The sequence below is a fragment of the Fibroporia radiculosa genome (assembly GCF_000313525.1).
Source record: "Fibroporia radiculosa TFFH 294 genomic supercontigs, scaffold12217, whole genome shotgun sequence".
Lineage (NCBI taxonomy): Eukaryota > Fungi > Basidiomycota > Agaricomycetes > Polyporales > Fibroporiaceae > Fibroporia > Fibroporia radiculosa.
In genome coordinates, this window is record NW_012133474.1 from 28,893 (window position 1) to 49,537 (window position 20,645).

The 20,645-nt window shown below is 53.9% G+C and overlaps 5 protein-coding genes across 5 annotated transcripts; 1 reads left to right on the plus strand and 4 right to left on the minus strand.

The window, feature by feature from the left end:
• Positions 1 to 653: 653 nt before the first annotated feature.
• FIBRA_07236 (uncharacterized protein) lies at positions 654 to 1,791 on the minus strand (the record flags this gene model as incomplete). Its single annotated transcript, XM_012328927.1, has 5 exons — positions 654 to 793; positions 849 to 1,365; positions 1,421 to 1,483; positions 1,542 to 1,684; positions 1,734 to 1,791. 5 exons carry the CDS (start codon positions 1,789 to 1,791, stop codon positions 654 to 656), a joined length of 921 nt encoding a protein of 306 aa, XP_012184317.1.
• Positions 1,792 to 2,921: 1,130 nt separating this feature from the next.
• FIBRA_07237 (uncharacterized protein) lies at positions 2,922 to 8,867 on the plus strand (the record flags this gene model as incomplete). The annotated part of the gene is made up of 11 exons (XM_012328928.1): positions 2,922 to 3,134; positions 3,184 to 3,285; positions 3,349 to 4,137; positions 4,195 to 4,421; positions 4,483 to 4,537; positions 4,590 to 4,841; positions 4,895 to 7,399; positions 7,764 to 7,815; positions 8,039 to 8,438; positions 8,498 to 8,567; positions 8,622 to 8,867. 11 exons carry the CDS (start codon positions 2,922 to 2,924, stop codon positions 8,865 to 8,867), a joined length of 4,911 nt encoding a protein of 1,636 aa, XP_012184318.1.
• A 930-nt stretch (positions 8,868 to 9,797) lies between these two features.
• FIBRA_07238 (uncharacterized protein) lies at positions 9,798 to 10,588 on the minus strand (the record flags this gene model as incomplete). Its single annotated transcript, XM_012328929.1, has 4 exons — positions 9,798 to 9,905; positions 9,960 to 10,300; positions 10,362 to 10,414; positions 10,464 to 10,588. 4 exons carry the CDS (start codon positions 10,586 to 10,588, stop codon positions 9,798 to 9,800), a joined length of 627 nt encoding a protein of 208 aa, XP_012184319.1.
• Positions 10,589 to 11,074: 486 nt separating this feature from the next.
• FIBRA_07239 (uncharacterized protein) lies at positions 11,075 to 13,073 on the minus strand (the record flags this gene model as incomplete). The annotated part of the gene is made up of 16 exons (XM_012328930.1): positions 11,075 to 11,154; positions 11,209 to 11,223; positions 11,277 to 11,349; positions 11,412 to 11,439; positions 11,491 to 11,499; positions 11,553 to 11,595; positions 11,649 to 11,805; positions 11,860 to 11,937; positions 11,990 to 12,016; positions 12,067 to 12,089; positions 12,139 to 12,164; positions 12,222 to 12,286; positions 12,347 to 12,489; positions 12,544 to 12,665; positions 12,722 to 12,758; positions 12,818 to 13,073. 16 exons carry the CDS (start codon positions 13,071 to 13,073, stop codon positions 11,075 to 11,077), a joined length of 1,182 nt encoding a protein of 393 aa, XP_012184320.1.
• A 606-nt stretch (positions 13,074 to 13,679) lies between these two features.
• On the minus strand, positions 13,680 to 20,347 carry FIBRA_07240 (uncharacterized protein; the record flags this gene model as incomplete). Its single annotated transcript, XM_012328931.1, has 18 exons — positions 13,680 to 13,944; positions 13,993 to 14,466; positions 14,526 to 14,916; positions 14,968 to 15,534; positions 15,583 to 15,796; positions 15,848 to 15,996; positions 16,049 to 16,366; positions 16,420 to 16,813; positions 16,869 to 17,504; positions 17,560 to 18,070; positions 18,123 to 18,177; positions 18,229 to 18,410; positions 18,463 to 18,797; positions 18,851 to 18,966; positions 19,014 to 19,315; positions 19,367 to 20,025; positions 20,073 to 20,227; positions 20,275 to 20,347. 18 exons carry the CDS (start codon positions 20,345 to 20,347, stop codon positions 13,680 to 13,682), a joined length of 5,796 nt encoding a protein of 1,931 aa, XP_012184321.1.
• Positions 20,348 to 20,645: the final 298 nt, after the last annotated feature.

Below are 20,645 nucleotides of genomic sequence, written 5' to 3' on the forward strand. Positions count from 1 at the left end.
GGGACGAACCCCTGCGGCGCCAGATCTTTGGCAAGCACCACGACTACATCGTCGGCATGCTCCACGGTACCTGGCACGTCCCCGAGTCGGAGGGCAAGGCGCACGAGGCGCACGGGCTGGCCGTGGAGGAGATGCCTGTTTCGAAAAAGGCGAGGAGGGGTTGACTTTGGGAGCGGGCTGTGCGCTACAGCGGTGTGTATTTTATGTGTCCATTGCTTTCGCTGTTATGTGGTGCGTGGATTCCGGCGCGGAGCACTGTGTAGTCAATAGGACTAGCATTTAAGTTGTGGTTCATACTATTGTACACCCCATGGATCGACATCTATGTGATCTTATTCCTACGGCTTAGCTGTAATGTTCGTGTCGGGACGGCGCAGCCCGTGCCGGTTCCCCCCATGTATTCACTAGCTTTCACTAGTCATTCGTCCATTATGGTTTTACCATGCTTACTCTTCACCCTTGTTAATGACAATATTGATTGACTGTGTCATTTTGCCTGTGCATGTGCAAAAAAAATCTCGCTCGACTGAGACCATGACTATCCGAACTGCAACATGAATTAAATGTGGGACGGCGACAAACACCGCTAGCATACTCTAATCCAAAAAAGCCCAACTGAGGTGCTCTACGAACTACAGCAGGATCGCACGAGCCTAAATCAACCCATCCAAGAATCCAGTGTTCGACTTGGCTTGCTGCAGAGACTGGGGGACGGACGACGAGGGTGCGCTTGTTTTCGCAGGAGGGAGATAGTCCGCGATGACCGAGTCGAAATCCGCGGGAGGCGCTGTCGCTGTACGCGCACATTAGCTCGCTGGCACCAACACATGGCAAGCACCGCTACTCACCCGCGGCGGTGCGCGCCTTCAGCGACGCCTCGAGCATGTTGCCGACGATGAGCCGGCGGAGCGCAGGCCCGTCGAGAGGCGCGGGCTCCGGCTTCTTGGGGGCGGACGTGCTCGGCTCGTTGGCGGATGCCGTGGGGTTGTACGTGCCGAAGGGACCGCTCGCCTTGCCGAGGAAGGCGAGGACGTCGCCCTTGGTGAGCATGCCGCGCACACCGGTGCCCGTGATTTTGCCGGCGTCGACGATCGCGTTTTCCTGGAGCAGGCGCAGGACGGAGGGGAAAAGCGGACGCGAGCTCTGCGGGTGGGCGGACGGCTGCGCGGGGGGTGCGGACTGCTGTGGTTGCTGCTTGTCGGGCACAGAGGAGGGCGGGGTGGACGAGGAGGCTGCGGGCGTGGAGTCCTGTCTTGGGGGAGGTGTAGATTCTGCGGGCGGCTCGAGGTTGGAGATGTCGTCGCCCTCTTCCGCAAGGAGCGCGATGGTGTGGCCGACGCGGATGCCCTTTGCGCCATTGGGAACCTGGATGTGCCAGCTGGAGAGGGGATAACGGGGTTACACGAGTGGAAGCTCTTACCAGGATCTTTCCTAGTATGCCGTCGTCCTGCGCCTCGACGTCGATGGTGGCCTTGTCTGTCTCCTGCGCGTGAGAGCGGACATGGACGGATGGGACACACGGTGGTACGAAGTCAACTCACGATTTCGAGCAGGACATCACCCGCAGCGAAGGAGTCGCCCTCTTTCTTTTTCCAGTCTGCAATGCCACCCTCCGTCATGGTTGGCGACATGGCGGGCATTTGGAAGTTTGTGACGGCCATGCGTGCCGCGGTTGTCTGCATACCTGCTGAACGTGAGGAGACGCATGGGTGGGGGTGTGAGGCTCTGCTTACATCGACGAGATGCTAGTGAGCGAGGTGCGGACCTGGAGAGATGGCGGAGGGCGTGCATTGCTGACGAGGAGGGTCACGGTGGTGGAAGAGACTCGCTGGTGGCGCGGAGGAGAGGACCGCCGAAGCGCTGACAGACGATCGGCCTCGGACCATGTAAACTCGGTGAAATCGCCTCCATGCTGTACTGCATGGGCTCACGTTTATTCAAGTGAATCCGAGTCATTGGTCCCATGAATAATGTGTTTCCATTCTGCATGAAGCCGCATAAGCACTATCAGCACCCACTCAATTAACAACAACGGAACTGATCATGTTATCTGGATAGAATGACCCAAAACTCATTATCATAGTACGGGATTGTACTGCCAAGGGATATAATATTACAGAATTTGTGCGCTCAAGCATCTCCCATGCCCTGTCAAATTCTTCTTGCAACTCTGTGTTGCCAATCACTTTCATAGCATCGTCCAAGAATGTAAACAAATTGTCTGGTTTCAAATTTGTCGTTGCTAGTACTAACTTGCAGAAGACAACCAAATAATGGCGAGACAAACTTGCAGCGCGGCCGCTTCAAGTGCTCGCTGAGAGCTAGATTCCGGCCCCCCGTACAGAGTGGCGGGCCGCATGTACTCGGCCGCTGCGTGTAGTCCATTGCAATTTTCTCATTTTTGTTTAGATGAATACACTCTACTTTGGATATCTAACCACTGCATAGGCTTTCTGCAGCTTACCATTGCTGGTTGATAGACATTTTCCCGGATAGGGGGCGGCGGCACGGCAAGCCAGAGGAGCGGACGGCGTGGTATGCTTGAGCGACGCCGCCGCCGTTCTTATGCTCGAGCCTCGCGGACGTAGTACGCTTGTTTTACTAGTACTGTAGCCTGGGATTAGCTGTCATGGTGAACAGCCTATCCTATCTCGATTTGAACATGTTCAATGTCAAATTTTGTCGCTCAGTCCTTGTGTGGCGATATATTGCGCTTGGAGTCACCGCCGCTGCATACTACGGCATTCATATTCAAGCACTGTCTTGTCCTTCGTCACCGATACAATGCTAAACGGTTGCCCTACATATAAAAGAGTCCACCCCAGGTGGTTCCCCTTGCCGGCCTCATCCTCGTCCCGTCATCTCTGCGATTTCAGCGGACTCAGCGCGGATTTGTGCATTGTGGTCCCGGTGACAGGCCCATGTTGGCGCGGGCTGTGTCTCGACCGTGGTCGCCGCAGGGTCTCAGCGCTCTCAGCGCTAAGGACGAGGGAAACCAGGCGCTTCCCCGTCTTCATCCTCATCCCCGTCCGCGACACCTTTCCACCCAGCCTGCAGATTTTCTGCCGTGTCCAGTCGTGAGCTTCATCTCCGGTACACCGGCTATCACGCGGAGCGGCGGCGACAGCGCGCACGTTCGGACAATTCTCGTAACTAGCTGACATTCTTCTATTCACCTTATAGTCTCCTCTCTTCCTGCGACGGACATCCCTCACCTTCAGGCGACCTGTTCGCTCTGAAAAACTATGTACTCCCTTCCGACCCCTGCAATCCTTCAGAGAACGCGTGAGTATGGCACCAAGTTTTTTCAGCGATTTGGAATGTGAGTCTCTTGTATTCCTCGCGTAGCCGCACTATTCACGTCGTCTCAGTCATTGTGCAACCCACCAGATCCGACTCATCCTCGTTTCCTCCATCGTCATCACCTCCCTCCTTTTCCCTGCCATAGCCGTCTACACCTCCCCCGAAACGCACTTCTTCGCCGGTTTCACCCTCCGCGTCCTGGATTCCTTCGTCGCCTCTGACGACCTCTCGAACTACTTTGTCCAAAACGACCTACGACATTTGTGGGAAGGACATTCCACTCTGCGCGTCCGCGAGGATTCGGTCGCCCGTGTCCAATGCGGTATGCAAGGCATCCTGCGCTCAGAGCGCGTCATGGTAGGCAGCCTCTCCTCAGAATATGGCCTCGAGGCTCTGGAGCGCAACACGCTCATATCCGCGCTCGACCTCGAGCGTCGCATATCAAATATCATCTCGCGGCGCAGAATACCATGTGTCAAAACGCCGGCAGGCTCTTGTTTCTCACTCAGTCCGCTTGCGTTCTGGAATCACGACCAGCACGCAATTTTGGCGGACGACAACATCTTGGATACTGTCAATCTCGCGCACAACATCTCCGTTTCCGGCGTCCCCATCAGCCCCGACATGGTTCTCGCCGGACGGGAGCATCGCGATCCGACATCGTCGTCCTACATTGACTCTGCCATGTTCCTGGTCCTCACATACCTCTTCCCTGACCGGGACTGTCTCGGAAACGTGGGGCACTTTGAGTGGCTGCGTGTGTTAAAGGAAGCAGCGGGCTACAGTGCTGATTTCGTCGTGCAAACGCAGGCACCCAAGCTGGTGGCGCTTGAGGTATGAATGACGCTATCTTTCTGATTTGATGGGCGCGTAATGACATGCTCTATCTAGTACGACAAGGACGTATCGATGAAGGGCGACCTGAGCATCCTGTCTGTGTTTTGCTACGCCGCCTACCTTGTATTCTTCGTGTATGCCTTCCACTCGATGAGACGCATGGACACCGTCCATTCGCGCTTCGGTTTGGCGGTGACCGGGATGGTGGAGCTGATAGTCAGCACGATTACCAGTCTGAGCGTCTGCGCGCTTGTGGGGTTCAGGATGACAATGGTTCCCTGGTGAGTGTCTTGGCTATCTGTGTTCATGATGCGCTGGTCGTGTGCTCACACGCTGTCGCAGGGAGTTGTTCCCAATCATTGTCATCTTCATTGGGGTGGAGAACATGTTCCATATCGTTCGTCGTTCTAACGGCTGATATGTGTGCTCGCTTTGACATGCGTGTGTAGGTCGATGCGGTGCTCAAAACATCTGTCACGATCCCAGTGAAGGAGCGAATAGCTCAGGGTCTGGGCCAGGCTGGAACCTCCAACACGCTCAAGGTCGTGTCGTACAACACCGTGCTCGGTGTGATCGCATTCTTTTCCAGCGGTGCCATCCGCCAGTTTTGTGCGTTCTCAATTGTAGTCCTTGTGGCACACTGGTTCTTGGTCCATACATTTTTCGTCACGGTGTTGTCGATTGACATCCAGCGTCTAGAAGTAAGCATATGTCCCATGTATGCGGAATAGATGACTGAACATGTCCTGAGCAGCTAGACGAGCTGTTGCGCCAAGATAGTCTTGCTCCTTCCGAGAGTCCCAAGGCCAGTCCAATGCGGACTCTGCCTCCGCCAAAGACATGGAGTCAAGCCCTGACTGCGGCGAAGAACACGATTCGCGGGCGTCCCGCGAAGAACCTCAGCCTCTTTCTCGTGCGTCTCGCTTTTGAGTGTGAAGTTCCGCCAACTGATCATGCCCCATTCAAGCTGCTCGCGATTACAGCGACCCTCTATTTTGCCACATCGCCGTCCTCTGTGTCGCTCAAGGATGACACTCGGGCGTCTCTCACGCACAACTCCTTGCGCCAGTTTCAGAAGGTGACCGCCACAGATCGCGTGTCGCCTGCGTTCCGCGCCTGGCAGGTTCTCAGCCCTAACGATGACACGCTAGTCCATGTCCGCATTGAGTCCCCGTCGATCATCATGCTCGCGCCTGGGGACGATGCGCAGACAGACCAGCAGGAGCTGAGGGCGGAGAGCGAGAGGGCGTTGCGTCCACGTGTGTCGAGGGTGTCGCGACTGTGGACACGCATGGCGAGGCAGGTGTGGTGGCTGATCAAGATCATCATCGTCCCGATAACGGCGACGACGATGGCGCTGTATGCGCTTCTGTTGTATCTGCTCAAGAACGTCGAGCTCCTTGAAGCGAATCGACAGCGCCCCGAGGAAGAGTCGCAGAGCGCAGACGAGTCGTGTGTCGAGGACGAGATTGCATTCACGACGCTTCCGCGCGCGTCGCCCACGGACGTGGAGGTGATCGCGACGAGCAAGGATGGCAAGGTCGTCGCCGGTCTCGGGCTGCAGAACGAGTTCGTCATCTGGCGCACTGACACGACGGCATTCACTACGGTCGACACGTCGGACATCCTGCTCAGCAGCGCGAGCACCGCGTCAGTGGCAACGACGCTGACCGCGTTGGCCATCAACGAGGTTGGGTCTATCTGCGCGGTCGGCACTGGGACCGGGGTCATCGGGATTTGGTCGGTGGGCAAGGATGACGTCAAGCCGTTTACGCAACTCTATCTGGACAATACGTGTGCTGCCGCGGTCACGCAACTGCACTTTGGATACGCGCATTCTCGCCCGCCGTCCCCGGTGCGACCACCTACACCGTCGCCGCCCGCCACGGAGCATGCTCATCTGGAAGATATGCTGTCGCTGTATGCAACGTACGACAATGGCATGGTCGTGCGGTGGGAGGTGCAGGCGAGTCCGCGCGCGCGCTACATCACGCCGTCGCGCTCCGCATCTGTAGTCAAGTCGATGCTGCTTCCGGTCAACGGCGACGAACGGCTGTTGGTTGGATTCTCCCTGGAAGACGGGACGTTCGAGCTGTGCGATGTTGACCAGCGTGACAAGATGGTGGCGCGCGAGTGTTGGATCGCAGCTGGGAACCCGCAGGACCTGGTGTGCAAGGTCGACGTATGCAATGCTGAGCTTGACGGAAGGCGCCATGTGATCATCGCTGCGGCGACGCGGGCTGGGGTCGTCTCTCTCTGGGCGGCTGCGAAGCGCGAGTGCTTGTTCATCCTAGACGAGCCGTTCGGCGATATTGGGCACCTGAGGCTGACCCCGGTGCATATGAGTACATGCTCAACGTGCGGCGAGCTGCCGTGCGAGAACTTCCTCGTCTCATTTTCGGTCGGCCAGCTCATACTCATACACCGTGCATATCTCCATCTCCCGACTAGACGGTGCTCGTGTCCACGCAGCCAGCCACTACCGACGCTCCGCGCAAGTGTGCTCGGACACCGGTCGCGCAGCGGCAGCGCGGCCTCGCTTGCGTCGTCCAACGGCAGTGCAACACCCCGCTCCCGCGGTCCATCTTTCTCATCCACCAGCTCGGGGCTCGACACTTTCCCCGTCTCGGCGCACGGCGTGCATTCGCGGCGGGCGTCAGAGAAGGAGAGCCACCGCCGGAGCCACGACATGTTCTTCCTCAACTCGGACTGCGACGACGCGGATGGGCACCCGGTCGGGCCGATCGACGTGTCGCCCGCGGCGGGCTTCCTCTCGTCGCATCCGCCGACGTCGATCTGGCAGAGCCTTGTCGTCATGCGCATCGCGGACGCGATGGCGGAGCGCGGCAGCTGGGACGTCATGGGCGATAAGATTGTGGGCATCCGCCGGCGCCCTCGCCCGCCTTTCGTCAAGGGGCGGGCAGACCACAAGGTGCAGCTGAAGGTCGAGTCCCCGCGCGGCCTGAGTGCGTCGACGCTCGAGCGGTGGGAGCTGTGGACGTTCGATCCGGAGGAGTCGCGGCTGCAAGCGTCGTCGCTCATCGTGCTCAATCGCGACGTGGATGACCGGCTGAGCCTGAAGCGCAAGCGGGACAACGCGGCCGCAGAGCCCTCTGCGTCTGCACAGGCCCCGCGTAGGGCCGGCGTGGGCGTCATCCCGAGACTACATTTCACCCGCGTCGCGCCGCTCGTTAGCGGCCCGAGGTTCTGCCTTGCTGGTTTTGGGAACACGGTCGGCGTGCTTGATTTTAGCGGACGCGTGAGTCCGCGCAGACGCAGAAGGACTTCTCTAGATGACTGAGCCGCCTGGCTGGACTCCCGGGTGGCTGCATGTGTTTCTCTGCGATCTATATCTATGCTTGATGTATCTTATATCTGTATATTTGGAGTATACCCTCCACTGTAGAGTATCTATTCCCCGCATTGCTCTCCATGCTGTGATGTTCTTGACGTTATCTAGGCAATTTGATTATGACGGGTACTTCTAGTTGCGACCTCAGTAGGATTGTCAACTTGAAGGTAGGTGTAGCGAGCCCTCTTAGGTTGCCTCTCAGCCTGCGTCGTCGACGTGTTGCGTGCAATGCATGTATCTTTATTGCCGTTGACATCACGATTTTGACTAGGCGATCGCATACAGCTTGTCGTTTGACATCAACCTTGATTCCGAAGTTCGAGGTCAGTGCGAATTCATCTTGAATGCTCGTGCATGACGTATCAACGTGCGTCTTCCATCATGTACTTCATACACTCATCGCGGGTTTAGTCGTATCGCTCAGTTGCTATGCAAAGCACCGAATGGTCCTGCAGTCCAACCTCCAACATGATCGGTCTTGAAGACTCTAGAACGGGGTCTAGCACGCGAGCTCGCTGATATCAAGGCTGGCAGAATAAAGGACAGCCTCAGATGTCTCGCCCTGCATCTCGTCTTTCGCCCACTTCTACCTGCACAGATATATTCCTGGCCGTGGTGGTTTCTTCCCGCTTCGCACCCTCATTCACCAGAAACAGCCGATGCGCTTGTACCTGGTCCACAATGACCCCGAGCGCATGACGCTCGTCTCCGCGGAGGGCGTGGCGCACTACCAAGTCACCACGTCCAAATCGCATACATTCGGCGGGCCCGCTGTATCACGCATCCGGCGACCTGCCCAGACGGAGAGCGAGAGTCTAGTCGCAGAGATCGAGTGGCGGCGGCTGTGGGGCGCGCATCCCATCGTTCGGAGCAGGGTCTTCGACGGCTCCGACCAGGAACTACTCGTGAAGGAGCTCCTGTACAAGGTCGGGAATAAGTTCAGCTTGTAGGCGCACCCTAACGTCTGTTCGATGAGCTCTCACCTCATCCCGGTTGCGTTCACAGGACGCGTTACTTTCTCGGCAACGACGACGAGGTCTACCGCTGGAAGGCTGTGAAAGGCATCGGCTCGTTGGTACGCAAGCCACGAGTGCCTCAAGAATGCGAGGCTGACGTGTTCCGATGATAGTTGACCAATGACAAAACAGGTGAAGAGGTCGCGCGTTTCTCGCAAGACTTTGTTGAGGACGGCTTCTTCCGCGGCGAGAAGAAGTGGTTTTTGCAGATTCAGCTCACGTCCCTCAGCGTCGACATGATTGTGATCACTTTTATGATTATGGAGAAGAAACGACGCGACCGTGTTGCTGATCATCAAGCCGTCCGGGTCTTGGATCATGACGAAGATCTTGCCGATGGTGGTGGAATTGAGGCATAAGGAGGGCTCGCATGCACTGCAGGTTCATTTCATTCAAGGGTTTCAGGCTGTCGCGTCTCGAGGGTTCGGGAGTACTCATAGTATTAAGCAGACCCATTGATTTACCTTGTCCTGTAGCTAGGATGCATCAGGAGATTGGGCATGAAGCCTTGCGTCTCAGAATATCAATTTCTGCGCTGGAGGACCTAGGCAAGCTTCCTGTCTTCCTACAGACCACTTTTGTCAAGGCTGTTCAAAACGGAAGTCAACACAGAATCTTACTCGGATCATGTCAAAAATGAAAGCTATGCCCGGTTCAATATGTACAACGTCAGATTCTCTCCTCTCAATCTAAGCAATCAAATGTCACCTCGTCGTCGGGTTCATCACGCAGCCGTAATTCGCGTCGAAATGTCTGTTCGACACGACTAGGCAGTAGGTTGTCAGCCGTAATGCGCACATCCGGAAGTGCACGATGCGACTATCAAATCCGGAATACAACGACTGAGGGAGCGGCGCAAAGTTTGCACCCCCAACAACCATACCTGCACCACGCAGGACCTTAATCCGCTCTCCGAACAAATGGATCGGATAAATGATATCACATCAGCAATTACAAGTCTTGAAGTAAGTACCAGACCAACAGTCAATTCATACATTAAACAAAGTTGAAACGCTGCTCGATCGCTTGTACCGTACCACTGTATGATCCGGGCCAAAGCCAATCATCAGATCTATGTACTAATTCAAGCCACAAAAGCGATTGACCTCAAGACTCAGCTCTCACTCGGTCTGAAACCCGCGCAAACTGATTAACTCAATGCAGGAGGGGCATATGAATTCCCCTTTTCTCGGATCACAGATGATTTTCAATTTGAAGCTTGTACAAAACACTAATTCAACAACATTTATTCCATGGTCCTGCCTCACGCCAACTCTGGTACCACCAAATTACGGATATTCGAGTAAACTCGCGAGGGTCACCTGCAGCTCTGCTACCTCTGAGCACGCTTTCAGCAGAGCGGCAACCTGCGGGACTGCGAAGATACCACGTTGAGCCTGGAGATATGTCTTGAGTTCGTTTTTCTATGACTCTACGGACTCTGTACACACCTCCACAGATTTCCATCCGACGATGAGAGCCAGTGTGTTTTCCTTTTCCACTACCGGACCCCAAAATGCGGAGATCAACCCGAGATCCTCCTGAAGTGAGTGTGGGGATTCCACAAGGGTCTTGACCTTCTCTGCTACGTTCTCCTTCGTGTATCCTGGCCTAGGAGTTAACAATGCCAGCTCCGTTACTGGCGCATTCAGCGCCTTGTACGGGTCTGCGGATGGCTCGACATGGAACATGTCCCGATCTGAGACCATGAAAGATCCGACGCGCTTTCCGACTTCCGGGTAATTGACAGGATCTGCTTGGAAGTTTTTATGCGCCTGAAGCTCCGTCCACGCTGGAGGATCGAAAACGACAAGGTGAATCGATGACGCCTGAGCATACCAGACGCAACTGACCAACATAAACGTAGAGATGCTTTGGTTCCTCCGTTTGCAATCCGCGGTAGATCCTGATACAGGGTGAGACCACTGATCGTCCGGGATATGATTGATACTCACTTCAGAGAACCAGGTGCATTTCCTACGATATCCAGGGCAGGTCCAACTATGGCCTTGTTCCAGGGATCAGCAGTTACAGCATCAATGGCTTTCCCATGAATAATCTCGATGATAGGGAGAGACATTTTAATGCTTCTAAGATGGGGTGGACCAGGGTCTGCCTCTGCCCTCCCTTATAATGCTGGGAGCTGCTCCTTAGTCATGTATCCGGAGCGTCACGGTTTTCCATCGGAGACTGATCATAACTAGTAAGTTCTCATATCACTTAACTTAGCACTTAGCATTTAGCCACAACTTAAAGGCAGCGTGTCATGAAGATTCTGATATCCTGAGTTGGATATCGTCCTTTGGCGCTCAAGGAAAACACGAGAAGCGTCCGAGAAGCCGAATAAGTCGCCTTCTCTCATGCTCATGCTCATAATAGCGCATCACTTCGAGATTATCATGATCAATCTCCAAGACTAGAAACTAGACATGTCAGCATCTTCATCCTCTATAGCGGGGTCTACAGCACCAAGATCCATCTAGTTATGCCTGACGCCTTCACAGAGCCATTGTGTACGGACGCAGAACCGACTGCAGCACATCGTACGACTAACCAAAAGCTTCATTCACGCGGTAAGGGGGGCTTTCGCCATTAGCGCCAGAATGTCCCATCCAATGTTGGCTGCGGTGATCTGGGTGATCTCGTCTATCTCAAGTAGGATCAAATGATGGCATCTGTCCATCAAAGTGGACCACTCACCCTGTGTATCATATCCTGTCAGAAGGGACAAGTGAGAATCGTGTAGCTTCTGGTGGGGACCGACTCACCTGGAGCTACTTCTACAATGTCTGCACCAACAATTTTCAAGCCCGAAAGACCTTGGAGAATTTTCTTGATTTCCTGTCGAAGAAAGTAAGAGCTCATCCCCAGGGTGAGATATGATCATGGTCAAGGAGCCTCACCCTTGTCGTAATTCCACCAATCTCTGGACTTTTGAATGGTCAGTGTCTATGACAGCATGCCGTCCTATGACCCACTCACGTTCCCGTGCTGTGTGCATTGATTAGATCAGGCCAGCAGGATAAAAGCATGAAAATGCTTACGCAGGAGCCATACCAGGGTCGATGACATCAATGTCCAGAGAGACTAGTGCCACGTCATACACTCAGAGAAACGAAAGAGTAGCGGAGTATACGAACTATACACTGGATTATCTCCGACGGCGTCTCGGATCTTTTTCACCACTCCTTTCCAACCAATGTCCTCAAGCTCATCTGCGTGAGAGATAATAAACCCGACGTCGTAGTCATTATCATAGTCCTCCCAGCTGTTGAGTGCACCCCGAATACCAACATGCTATAATGGTAGCAGATTAGTTATGGAAACGAGTGAGATGGTGCAATGCCTTACAATGTTGGAGTTGTTGGCAGCGAGAAGACCTTCATTGTGGGCATACCAGAAATAACTACCGTGAGTCACCGGGACTTCCTAAATCACGGGGTGAGTAAGATCGATGTCTCTAATTTGAACCCAAGTTCACCTCTCCCGGAAGCCACGGGCCCTCCTCCTATAAATCGTGAACATGGAACACGATGATGACGGGGCTACATATCGTACCCATGCTCTAGGCTTCCAGGTGTCTATGGAGATGTGAGCACTTACTGGGAAAAAAGAGTAACAGGTACGTACCGATGTGACTATCGAAGTGTATCACACTGTCATAAAAGATCGAAGGCCGTTTTTATTGAACTCGCACAGCTGGTTTGACGCACCTGACAGGACCATAAACATCAGCGACGCCGCGTAGCAACGGCAGTGTGATCGTATGATCACCGCCCTGACATTCTGTTAAGTACTACTATTTCAAACTGAACAGTACTCCAAACCCGCGGCTTACCAGTGTGAGTACGCGAGGATGGAATTTCCCATCCTTGGCAAGGCTTGTGCCTCCAGATGATCGAGCGTCAGTTTTCTTGAGAACCATTTTATTGGCTAGCTCAAGCTGCCGCAAGGCCACTTTATTGTCGATGAATACCATCGCTGAGAACAAGAAGTTCGTTGGTGGAACATGAATACACGTATGGTAGAACTCACGGACGTCGCCACAATCAACCACGTCGAGATGATCGCTCACACGAATCTTCATTGGCACGTTGATCCTGGAAACTCCAAGGCGACGTGCGCCCTGTCGGATGCCATTGGGTCCAAAACGCGCACTGTACACAAGTCGACACTTTACGATTGACCATAGGAACCTAGCCGCTAGACTTACCCCGGCCGGAAACTGGTCGCAGTATCGAAGGGTGCACCTAGGACGACCACAAATCGGGTCAGAGCCAAAGTTCCGTCAAGTTTTCAGCCCACATACCTAAGACTGCGACATCGTACGGGGTCTCAGCATCGCTACCAAAACACCTGAGAGGTGTCGATCCTGCGAACGTCGTCAACCCGTTCCAAGATTTTTCCGCCCAGGCTTCCTTGAAGACATGCTCAGGGGCGAACAATTTGGTAAAATTTACCGCGTCGACGCCATGCGGGACAGGAACGCTCGCTAGGAATTGTTCCTGCCCTGATGCGAGGCTTAAGTAGAGTGCTGTGGCGAGAGTCCCGAAAGTCGAGAACATAGTGGGCGTGAGCTCGCTGGGGGACGAAGAGGCAAAGACTCTTTTTAACAATCACACCATTATCAATGGCCAGCGATAGCTGATAAGCAAGGGTTTGTTATAGCATTCCTTGGGACATCATGGTTCATAGATTGTTCACAGGCCAGGCAAATTACACGAGATAAGCAGCCACAACCCTAGGCGGGAATGTGAGCGCCGATTTTAAATTTAACGTGGCAAGGCCTAGTAGTACTGAGGTTCATTGGAACGAATCGTCGTATATATTCGTAGTCGAGATTGTTCAAGATGTTTCTACCGTGATGTTCAGTACAGAGGGAACTTGCAAAGAGTACACATCGAGAAGCCGCAGGCCTGCGAGTGACAATAGTATACGAGATCATCCAGCACGAGATTACGCAGCGTGACGAACGTCCGATTGAAGTTTACTTCCGAGCCTTCCAATTCCCACCATGCACACAAGCCACAACTACGTTATCGAACATAAGTAAGTTTCATTATACAGGAAGTATGTAAGTGGTATCCTACGAATACAGCCTTGAGTACACGTCTATCAGCAGTTCTAATGCTACGCAGTGTCCGAGATCCGAAACGAATAAAATAGTTGCATCACCGTCCCAAGGAACTCATGAAACTTGACAGATCCAATCCTTCGTACTCTTCTTCTGGCGGCAAGTCTTCCAGGCCCCGTAGCACATTCTTCTGGCCGGGAATCGCTGCCGGATCCTTGTCCTTTTTGCTCATAGCCGCGACATCGTCGTCCTCCGTCGTGCGTCTAAAGAGATCCAGCACAAGGTCTGTGTCCATAGAGGATAGACCCGAATTTTGTTGCGTGACGACGGAATTCGCGATATTGAGCTTGAATCGTTGCAGGCTGCAAGCCGGTCAATATCGTCCGCGGCAAACAAGCAGAAACACATACCCCATAATCTTCTCCTCCAATGTACCCTTCGTGATCAACCGGTATACGTTCACGACCTTCTTCTGCCCGATACGATGCGCGCGATCCATGGCCTGCAAATCCTTCATGGGATTCCAGTCGTGTTCCACGAAGATGACGGTGTCAGCGCCTGTCAATGTGAGACCAAGCCCGCCGACATGAGTTGTGAGCAGAAGGCAGTCAATACTGGGATCCGAGTTGAAGGTTTGCACGATAGCATGCCGTTTGTTCGCATCGGTGCCGCCGTCCAAGCGCATGTACGTCACAGAGGGCATGTGCTGCTTGAATAGATCCCTCTCAATGATATCCAACATCTGTTTCATTTGGCAGAAGATGAGCACACGATGTTGCGAGAAGGCCCCAGTCGAGGTCGGCTCTGCATCAGCAAGTTCACTCTTGACCGTTTCTCCGGTGACTCCAGGTGCTGAACCGATACCACAATCCACAAGCAGTTGCCTGAGTATAACATTCACGCTTCGTTAGCACAGAGTACAATCATCCGCACAGTAACTCACCGAAGAGCAAGTAATTTTGGCGCATGTTGAATATCGCTCAGATCCCCGGACTGTGTCTTCTGGCCGGCGTTCGTTAAGGCGTTCACGACCGAGTGCTTGTCTTTCAGCACAAGCGCAGGGTGGTTACATAGCTTCCGCAAGTACTGCAGTGACTGGAAGACGTGCTGCTGTTCACCCGACTTGCCTGCCTGATCGGAGCGGACAACGTCCGCAGCCTCTGCACCTGCCCGAGACTTTGAGAAGTCGTCATAGAGATATTTCTGCAGCTCGGATAACTCGCAGTAGTAGTCTTGAATGATCTTCGGTGGTAGGTCATGCAGCACATCCTCTTTCAACCGACGCAGAAGGAACGGCAGAACCTGCTTGTGCAGAGCCTCTAGCGCAAGAGCAGCTAGAAAATATGATAAGCGACAGCTCGCATTCAACATTATGAGATATTTACCTGCTTCGCCATTCTTGGACTTGCCATCGCGGTTGGACAGGATCGGCTTGCTGAACCGCTCATTGAATGAAGTTTCAGTCCCCAAGAACCCCGGCATCAAGAAATCGAACAGACTCCATAACTCCAGCACGTTGTTCTGAATAGGCGTCCCAGACAATATCAACCGATGATGCGCCCGAAGTGATTTGACCGCTTTCGTCAGCTTGGTTTTCGCATTCTTAATAATGTGACCCTCATCAAGAATGCAGTAGTGCCAGTTAAAGTCTTGGAGATTGGCAACGTCGTTCCGCACGACCTCGTACGAGGTGATCACGACATCATGTTTCTTCAACTTGCCAAGGAGTCGCCCGCGCTCGCGTGAGTTGCCGGTGTACATCACGGGCTTCAGGTTGTCAGCGTACTTGAGGATCTCATAGTACCAATGACCAGTCAGAGTAGGTGGACAAACAATCAGAGAAGGTAGGTGAACGGAGTCTGGGGACTCTGTCTCATCGTGCTTCTTGGCTCGTTCGAAATGTTTGCTGGCCAGGATGCAGATGGACTGTAATGTCTTACCGAGCCCCATGTCTAAGGAACCATCAGTCACAACGCTGCCATGAGCTCGGAAAGACGTACCGTCACAAAGAATACCGTGTAACTGGTACTTGGCAAGGAATGCCAACCAATTGACACCCTCTTGCTGATATTTTCGCAATTCCGCCTTGATGGTAATAGGCATATCATACTGCTGCACCTTGCTACCGTCGAGTAGCTGCATGAGGAACTGCCGTTCCTCGTCTCGCTTCTGGAGCAGGTCCTCAGAGAAACCAGGTGGATCAGGTAAGCCAGCCTGCAGAATCGTGAGATTCGTGTATCAAAGCACTACACGCGTATACGTTACCTCAAGTGGAACCATTTTCACAAGGGAAGCGAACGTGTTCGTTGCAGTAGACCGGATATCGTCGTCCGAATCGCTCATACGACCAAGTACTGGCACGATCATAAAGATGACATACGGTAGGGCTTTGATGTCCAGCTTTTGAACAATATCTAAGACATTTGTCAGACTGGACACAACTCAGGAGTGCAGAGCCCAGCTTACGATAAACCAATTCTACTGCGCCTTGGCGATTAGAGAGGTTCAGCGCATCTCCGAGGAATGGCAGCACGGTCTCCACGACACATCGCATCGCATCCATCGTCATGGTACTACATATAGTAGCGAAGCATCGAGCCGCCGACTGGCGAATGATCGCGAATTGGCTGCGAAGCGCAAGGATAATCATCGGGAACAGTTCGTGAAACTTTGGCCAGAGAGCCTCATCAAACGTGGGCACCACGGCTTCTAGAACGCTGAATGAATCAATAAGATCCTGGCCGAAATGCTTCTCGATGAGCTTGTCCATCTTGCCGACAGTATCTGTCAAAGATACCACTCAGCATGAGATCAGATAAAATGAGTCAAATATGTACCAGTCGCGCAGGCACTCAGCAGTCCTCCTGCCATTGAATGCCACATCTTGGGAACGACATCCAGCAAATGTGATCCGAACTTCTTCGACAGCTCCTCAAAGGCAAACTGGGCGCCTCTACGGGAAAGATGTGCTTTCGCAGCATCCTCAGAACCGGAAGGAGTCTTCTCCGCCTCTTCTTTGTTCCCAGTCGTTCTGTTAAAAGATAATATCCCACTGGTCGTTTTCCGAGCAAAGGCAAATGTGGGCGTCTGGTTCGTATCCTGGCAGAGAAACGTGCAGAGATTCTTCACAATCTTGTCTGGTGGCTGAGCAAGATCACGCCGGACACAAAACTCGATGAAGGACGCGACGGCTACCGCAGAGCGTGTCTGAAGATCGGCATTTTCCTCGGTCTTTAACATATAAAAAATTAGCGTTCATTGCACGATCAGCAGCCGAAATGCTGACCTTGATGCTGTTCATGATCCCCTTCACGATCGGGCTGACCTTATCAGGCGTATTCTTGAATGCAACGAACGCAGCAGCGAAGGTAGCGGATACACGTATGTCATATTGGGCCTTGACTTCAGTGTAGCGCTCAATACTTGCGATGACCTTCGCCCGCTTTTCCTTGATGATCGCCAGCTCACGCTTCTTTGTCTTCCCTAGGCTGTCCTTCAGCTTTGTGAACATAGCGCCCACAGCCGCCTGCGCAGTTTCGATGGTAAAGCAGTCCGCTTTCGTGCCTGTGACGTCCACTTCCGTGCCCAGTGACGGGATTGCCGCGTGCGAGATCTTGCAGTCGTACGCGAACGACTGCAGGAGGCTGTAGCACTCGCCATGGATACGAGCAAGTGTAAACGCCATCTCGTGGTATGCAGCGGGCGGGTCGGCCTGCAACCAGGCAAGCGTTTTGACGCTGATCTCCGTCGCAAGGGCAGATTTCTCCGTGAGCAGCGGAGCCCGCGGGGCGACAGTAGCATCATACTCTCGTGCCCATTCCTCGGAGATGATTGCGGCTAAGAACTTCTGGAGCATACTGGTAGAATCAACATAATGGATGAGGATGGGGCGGAACATGTCATCTAGAGAGAGACCTTGGCCCTGCACATATAAAATGAGCTACAGAGCAAGTACAAATTTCGCCACATCAACTCACCATGTCCGGCCAGGATGCTATGATGAGGGCAAGCGCCGAGGCAGCAGCTATCCGCGCCTTGAGCACAATCTCCACCGAGACCAGCCCCAGGTCCTGCGTGAGCATGTTCTTGTCCACGTTATGTCGTTCGGGCGCACCCTCGTTGTCGGTAGATGCGGTCGCGTCGTAGAAGTGGGAAACATCCAGCCTCATCCCGAGCGGCGTCATGATAATTGCGTACCACTCCAGCAGAACCTGCTGGTCGATAAGCGACTCGATCCAGCCCGTCACGGAATTCAGAGTAGAGAGGGCTAATCGCCACGCAGAAAGAGTGAAGTCGCGGATGTCGGGACGCTCCTCGACCACCAAGTTCTGGTATAGCAGTCTGAGGAACAACAGACTCATCCAGTCCTTGGGTAGCGTCGGGACGGTCATGAACGTGTGCAGGGTCTTGACAACGGCAAGTCGAACATTTGGGATTGTATGTCGAAAGAAGGGGAATAAAGTTGGAGCGAGGACAGTGATAGGGTGTCTGACAAAGGTACTTCAACAACTTCCACATTCACAGAATGAAGGCTACGCACGACTGTGTCTCATCAGCGATTATTGCAATGACTCGATCATGGGTGACAAGTTTACCTGAAGGCCGCATTAGCGGCGCATATAGTTGGCTAGAGAAAATTTACTAACCAAGGAGGTCCATGACGGCTCCAACGCTGGAGCTAAGATCGTCCTTCATATCGCTCAGACAACTCCAAAGGACTGCCAAAACTCTGCTCAGCTCCTCCGGAAGACGTTCCACGAGATGAGCAGCTACAGGTAGGAGACATGACGCTGCGACAGACCGGACGTCGTCGTCGCGATCACCGAGCCTGCCGAAGAACATCAATAGCGTGTCATTGTACAGCAAGAATGTAATCATACCCTAGAACTGCGGCATCGACAACGCCCCGCAGCACTTCCCTTCCATCCTGAGCCCCTGCATGATCCCCTTCAGCTCCCTCGGCGCTGACCAAATCGCTCCTGACGGCAACCTCATACTTGATTCCAAGCAAACCCGCGTGCCGGACTTCCCACACATGCCCACGGTCCCCTTGTTGGTCCTTAAGTTTCCCCTTCGATGGCTTGACAGGCACAGGGAAGTCCTGGCGAATCATCTCGAGGAGGATCGCGTGGACATGCAGGACAGATCGCCGCGGCATGTGCAGAAGTAAAGACGCTAATGTCTGCGATACGGTTTCTCTTACGGGTGCGATGACCTGAAACGCCAATCAGCATTCATGTGCGGGGGTTGGGGACCAGGGACACAAACCTGATCGGAAACAAAGTCGCCGAATCTGTCAAGCACGAATATGCACAGGAACTTCAAGGCAAGATCGTTGCACCATCGCTCGTGTGCAGCCTCATTCTCATCCCAGCTTAGATCAACTATCAAAAGGTTAGTCTTCGAGCAGCGATATTCAAAGAATATTCACTTTGCATTCCGCCGTACTTCCCCTGTAACTTCAAAAGCTCTCTCAATGCCATCGCAGCACCGTGTCTCACTTCCCAAGCGGGACTGAATAAATCCACTTCGAGTATCTTCACAAGGCCGTCCCAGACCCAATGGCCGGTGCGCACTTCCAGCGCCTTCGATTGTTTCGCGGCCTTCGGTGAAACCGCGCCACCCTTCGAAGGGTCCATAACAATTCCTTCTTGTGCCGTCGTGTCACGGGGGGATCTGGGACTCGTCTTGCTACTCGACGTTGTTTGATCGTCCGTGCTGACAAGGCGGGCTCTAGAACAAAGTGAGTGAAATCGAACAACATGTGAATCACTCCGATCATACTTTGATTGCCCTGCCGGCGCTGCGTTGTATTTGGCCCCTGAACCTTGGGCTGGAGGTGGGGCTGCGACGAATGCGTTGTTTCCTGGTTTGCGCTTGCGTTTTAGCCTGTTTCGCTCCCGCGCGGAAAGAGCAGAGTCGTCGACCGCCATCGACACGTCAGGTGCTGGCGTGCCTGTTCTGGAGCGGACGGGTGATGGTTCTTTCTTGGCCGGCACGTCGTCAACAGGGGTCAGCACAGACGCGTCTTCCTCTGTCTTTGTGGCAAACTCCATGTCTACGTCCTGGTCGCCTTCGTCTGCCGCAAGTTCCTTGTCGATGTCCATGTCGTCGTCGCCCCCGAAGCTGTCAAGAAAATCGAGCCCGAGGCGGCCCATGGCTTCCTTGCGCGCTTTCTGAACTTCGGAAGAGCTCGCAAGGATACCGCTTGGCCGGACAAACTCCCTGCCAGAGGATGCTAGTAGCAAAGTGCCCTTCTCCATGAGTTCGCGCACTGAGAAGGACGGAAATTCTGGAGGGGGCAAGGAAGAAACGTGGTCAGCACTCTTCGTGTCTGCATCTGGAGATGGCTGCCAGAGGGGGACGAGTGCGAATATTTGTGAAAGTGCGGTCGATGCCGCTGAACGTGTTTCGTGGGATCTTGAATGCAAAAAAGGGAGGATCTGGCAGGGAGTTGAAATAAAATCACGAGGATATGATGCGTACATACTCGAGCAACTACTGCCATGAGCTCAGACCAGGCGGACTGGTCGGCGAGGGTCGCGTGCTGGCGACTGGCCTTGACGTCGTCTTCAACGATGGAAACATCGCCAATGACACTTTTTGCGGCGAGTTGAGCGAGCTGCTTTCCTGCGGTGTTCCTCACTGAGGTTGATGAACCGGTGTCTAGTAGTAGGAGGAGCCGGTCCAACCTGGGGGAGAAGGGGAGAGATGAGTACGACGACGACTGCCATATATGGGAGACGGTGCATGCCTAGAGGTCATAACGTAATGAGGGTGGCGCCGGACCGGGCGCGCGGCGATGGGGATCGAAGGCAGTAACGGGGTTTTCTCACGGTCCCCCGCCGCGAGGACAGAGTCCTTTTATCAGGTGGGCCTTGTGACGAAAATTGACGCTGTCACGCGTGACTCGCATCGGTCATCTGCGTGTGAGCCTGTCACATGTGGCTGATCTCCCTGTTCGCGATGGATCCGCCCTTCAGCCGCGTCTGCCTGTGCTCGCCGGCCCCTCTGCGCGCGAGATGCGTCTACAGCAGCATTCTATGCGGCCTTTGGGGAGCTC